Source organism: Thermobia domestica, chromosome 9 (genome assembly GCF_964235325.1).
Source record: "Thermobia domestica chromosome 9, izTheDome1.hap1.1, whole genome shotgun sequence".
Classification (NCBI taxonomy): Eukaryota; Metazoa; Arthropoda; class Insecta; order Zygentoma; family Lepismatidae; genus Thermobia; species Thermobia domestica.
The window spans coordinates 258,312,915-258,317,509 of NC_137462.1; the positions used below are offsets into that span (position 1 = coordinate 258,312,915).

A 4,595-nucleotide genomic window follows, 5' to 3' on the forward strand; every position below is an offset into this window, starting at 1 on the left:
TATTTAAATTTCCTATATTCTATTTGATAATAGCTTCTGAGATGTAAATCAGTACTCTCCAGATTTCCAAATTTTATACTTTATGCAATCTTTAGTGATAATCTTTAGTAATCTTTAATACTCTGTGTGATCTTTAGTTCGCATTGTTGCTACGTATAAACATATTGTTTCAGCGATATACCAGATATATCGTAGTGACTTTAGTATGTTTTGCAGATTAAATCCTAGTTCGCATTTAGTATCCCTACGTTCAGGAAATGAAAACTCTCCGAAAGCAAATTCAAATGTGTTTTTTGGATATTATTATTATTTATAATAATGCAAATACTAATACTAATACTAATACTAATAATAATAATAATAAGTTCTAGTTTTATTTTCGTGGCAACTAAGACAGACATACTTTTACAACGAATTTTAAATTCTTTACATTAATTGCATTATACACTGAAAAGTGTGAGTTCGACAATATACTTGCAAAAGGGATATATGACATGAGGTTTAGGAATGTTTTGATGAACAATTAATTTAGAAACATCTTTTGACGTAGACCCATCTTCTTCAGAATTATTAGCTGTTACATCTTGAATATAAGTTCTAGTTTTAGTTTCGTCTAAAATAAGACAAACATATTTTTACAACGAATTTTGAATTGCTTTACACTCATTGTATTATACACTGAAAATGTGTGTACGACAATATACATGCAAAAGAGATATATGGTATGAGTATTAGGAATGTTTTGATGACCAATTGATTTAGAAACACCTTTTGATGAAGAACCATCTGTTGATGTAGAACCATCTTCCTCAGAATTATTTGCTATTATATCGTGAATCCAATTCAGATATGGAGCAACTTTCGTGAATACGGTTGGAGCATTCTTTTCGCCACAAGTACTCGATGCCGCAAGTCCTACAACTACATTATCACATGTTAGAGGTCCGCCTGAATCCCCACTACAAGGACTTTTGCCTCCTTCTAAAACTCCAGCACATATTATATTATTCAGATTTAGATTGCCAGGGTGGACTCTATCACAAATGTTTGCATCCAAGATAGGCAACTCAACTTCCATTAGCACTTCGGAAAGATCTTTTTCATTAGTTTGACCCCAACCGACCGCAGTACATGTTCTGGTGTTTGCGATTGTACTAGAAAAAGTATCCTTAGGCAATGTTGCCACAGACACGTTATGAAAATTGGTTAGTCCCTGTCCAAGTTTTAGAAGCGCAATATCATCCTTATACACTCCAAGACCATAACCGGGATGTGGAAACGCAAGAGAAACCGTGCCTCTGCTATAAGGTTCTGGCGGGTATAGTTCTGAACGCCCTCCAATCACTACAATTTGTTTGAATGGTACTTTACGAACTACACAGTGCGCTGCAGTAAGGATCCAATACTCAGAGAGAATAGATCCTCCGCAAAGAAATGTATCGTTTCCTCTAACAACAAACATATGGACAACATATTTATATTTCTCTATGTCTGCAACGTTTCCTCCAATAATTCTACTGTAATTTGCTGTAGCAACAGTACATAAAAACATATTTGCCACAATAATTTCCAATAGGTATAGCATAATGCTTTTTCTTTCTTATAACTGACCACACAGTAAAACAGTAACAAAACCTTCTCTTTTAAATGCGTAGGAATGTATGTCTCAAATAACACATCACGCCATATTATGATTTCACGTAGCGTTCGATTGTCTGTTGAAACAAGATTCGAATGCAATGGCCTGGGAGCACACGCTGGATTCTTCCTGCTCCTGAGTGTCATTTAGGGTAAGAACGCCCAATAAGAGACCATAAAAATTAGTATGCTATATACTGTTAATTAAAGCATGAAACATACTGATGTTACTTTAATATATTCTGTGCATTGTGTAATTTAAGTTACGAACTATGGTAATATATGAAAAGATAATAACAATAAATTATATTTAAAAATGTAAGCAAAGTTACTACACTGCCATTTTTATTAGGGGTACCTAATAGGAGGGGATCCAGCTTTTTTTGTAGGATTAGGGTTTAAATTCTCATTCAACACTGTCTTTGAGCCAAAGCCTATAATGGTACAAACATTTAAAACGTTATATTTTCAATATTCTTCATTTTCTTCAATTTTAGAATATATGCACTCTAAACAAAAATACACTTTTTGTGCGCATGACCCGTAAGGAGTTTTGTTTACTTCTTTTTTTAACAAAATGACAGCACAATACTAACGAAATTACAAGCTCTATGCACAGGACTAAATCACTCTTCTTTGGTAAAGATTAACTAGAACGGTTTTCGCTTATCGTTTGTTTCAAAAGAGAGCAAAACTAACTTCCACCTTTCGTTTCTAATTAGGAAAATGTATGTCCATTTGGTTACGATTTCTGAGCAACTAGATAAAATATATGAATCCTAGAAAATATGAATATTCTTCCAATAATTGAAGTTGTTTTTCCTTTTCTGATAAAGTAATAGTGCCCCACATTGTTTGTATATTTTATGTGATTTCAGCCACTGGTAGATTTCAGCTATTACATCACAACGTAAGGAGTTGTCTCAATTTAGGTTCTCTATCTTCATATTAAAGGTTTTTATCCTAAAGTTTTAGAAAGTATTTTTTCTACATGTTTATGCTTTTTGATTGAATATTTATTACTTGTTAATTTTATTTTCCTTTTTGACAGAAATATATTACAAGGTGCATATTTATTGTACAGATCCATGCATAAATTCCATTGCATATTAACTTCTTTTACAGTAAATCGACTTTTTGTATGCAAGCAATCCTTTTTATGGTATAGATTTGCATTTATCTGTACAGATTCACTTTAGGGGACATTCATTGTTGGTACACCATAAAAGACATTAACGTGCACTAAAATGAAATGAAATCTTTAAGTTTAAAGTCCCACGTTTATGCCGGTTAGGCTAAAGGAGACGGTGATAATGAGAAATGAGTGAAATGGTGGAATGAAGAAAGTGGGAGGAAACGGGAGAACCTACGATCACGGACCTTGTCCACCACAAATTTCACACGGCACGAGCTGGGATCGAACCAGGGATCCCAAGCACCGGAGGAAACGCTCTACTACTGAGCCACTGTCCACCTTAACGTGTACTAGTTGGCCATGGAAAACAAGAATGACCTCTAACAGAATCAGCACAGGAGCGCAGCAGATGGGCCCAACATTAAGCGAAGGGGATGAGTCCTACGGAGCGAAGGTGAATATACATACAAGAGGATAGCGCAAAATATGTATATGGCATAAAATTACATATGCGTTACGCATTAAACTATGTATTTGTACTTGCTAAAGCATTATTGTACATACGCAATATGTTTTCGTTACTTGGATATTTTTGTTCCAAAATAACATAACATATATTTTACAATTATGTGGATCCACTTACTTCCAAACACTGTAATGTTTGCATGTAATGTTGCATTGCGCATGTAATGGTGCGTTTACACTTAGTCGATTTGTGGTCGACTCACTGGAACTGACGTCACTTTCCACTCTGTCGATTGTGTAAACAGGATTTCGACTTAATCGCCTGATGGTTGAAAGCGACTTATCGACTTTCAACTGAATTGAAAGACGTTATAATTTCTGGGGTCTATTGGATCAGATTGCCCAGCGAAAACGACTGTGTTGCATGTGTAAACACTTGATTCCAGAAAGTTTTCATTGGAAAGGAAAAGTGTCTTGGAAATGGCCCGTTTCGGAACAGCTAAGATGATATTACTTTTAAAATTATGTGAGAAAAATGAATGCTTATGGAATACAAAAAATGATCTTTAAAGGAATATTGCTGCTAGACGAAGAGTTTAAAAAGTTATTATTCATCAAATGAATTTAAAAGTCATTTAAAAATCGTCAGAATTCAAATTTTGAAACGATTCGGAAAGGTCGGGTGAATGCAGGTGTAGAAGAAATATCCCAACAAAAGATAGCTTGGTTCATGAAGCTCGACACTCGTGTTCTTTGGAGATTGGATGGATAATATTTGGATATTTGCTCAATTATATTTTCTCAATAAAATGGAGTAGGAATGGTGTTAAAGTTTTACACTTTTAAATGACGTAATAACATATCCAAAGAACATGTCAAGTGAACACGCAATATCTCATGCTGAAGAGCACAGTAGATATGTAGAAAAGCATTCTGGATGCAATTACAACGTAAACAATAAACATTCAACACTATTACTATAAACATTCAACACCAACTTTTTGAACTATCAACAAATCAACGTAAATAAATTTCTTCAACATAATAACACTTTACATCAATGTGTAAATAAAACAAAAGAGTACACAAAATAATTTTATTACATTATTTTCCTATAAAAATAAGTAAATGCTATGACATAACACTAACATGATTAAACTCCTTCGCTTAAGATTAATGTGCAACCATAAAACTATAAAGCCAAACAAGAAAAAATTGAAATAAAAATATGATAGGAAATGATAATTACATGTAATATGCAAAACATCACTATACTCTCAATGAGACAACCGTTTGTTTTCATTCCCCTTGCACGAAGGCATCACTATGCATATTAAAAAAGAAAATATGAACGTGA

General features: G+C 33.7%; 1 protein-coding gene across 1 annotated transcript; it reads right to left on the bottom strand.

Moving 5' to 3' along the window:
• Positions 1 to 387: 387 nt before the first annotated feature.
• Positions 388 to 1,600, bottom strand: LOC145694252 (trypsin-like). The gene has a single exon (XM_081770352.1). It carries the CDS (start codon positions 1,583 to 1,585, stop codon positions 614 to 616), a length of 972 nt encoding a protein of 323 aa, XP_081626478.1. The 5' UTR covers positions 1,586 to 1,600; the 3' UTR covers positions 388 to 613.
• Positions 1,601 to 4,595: the final 2,995 nt, after the last annotated feature.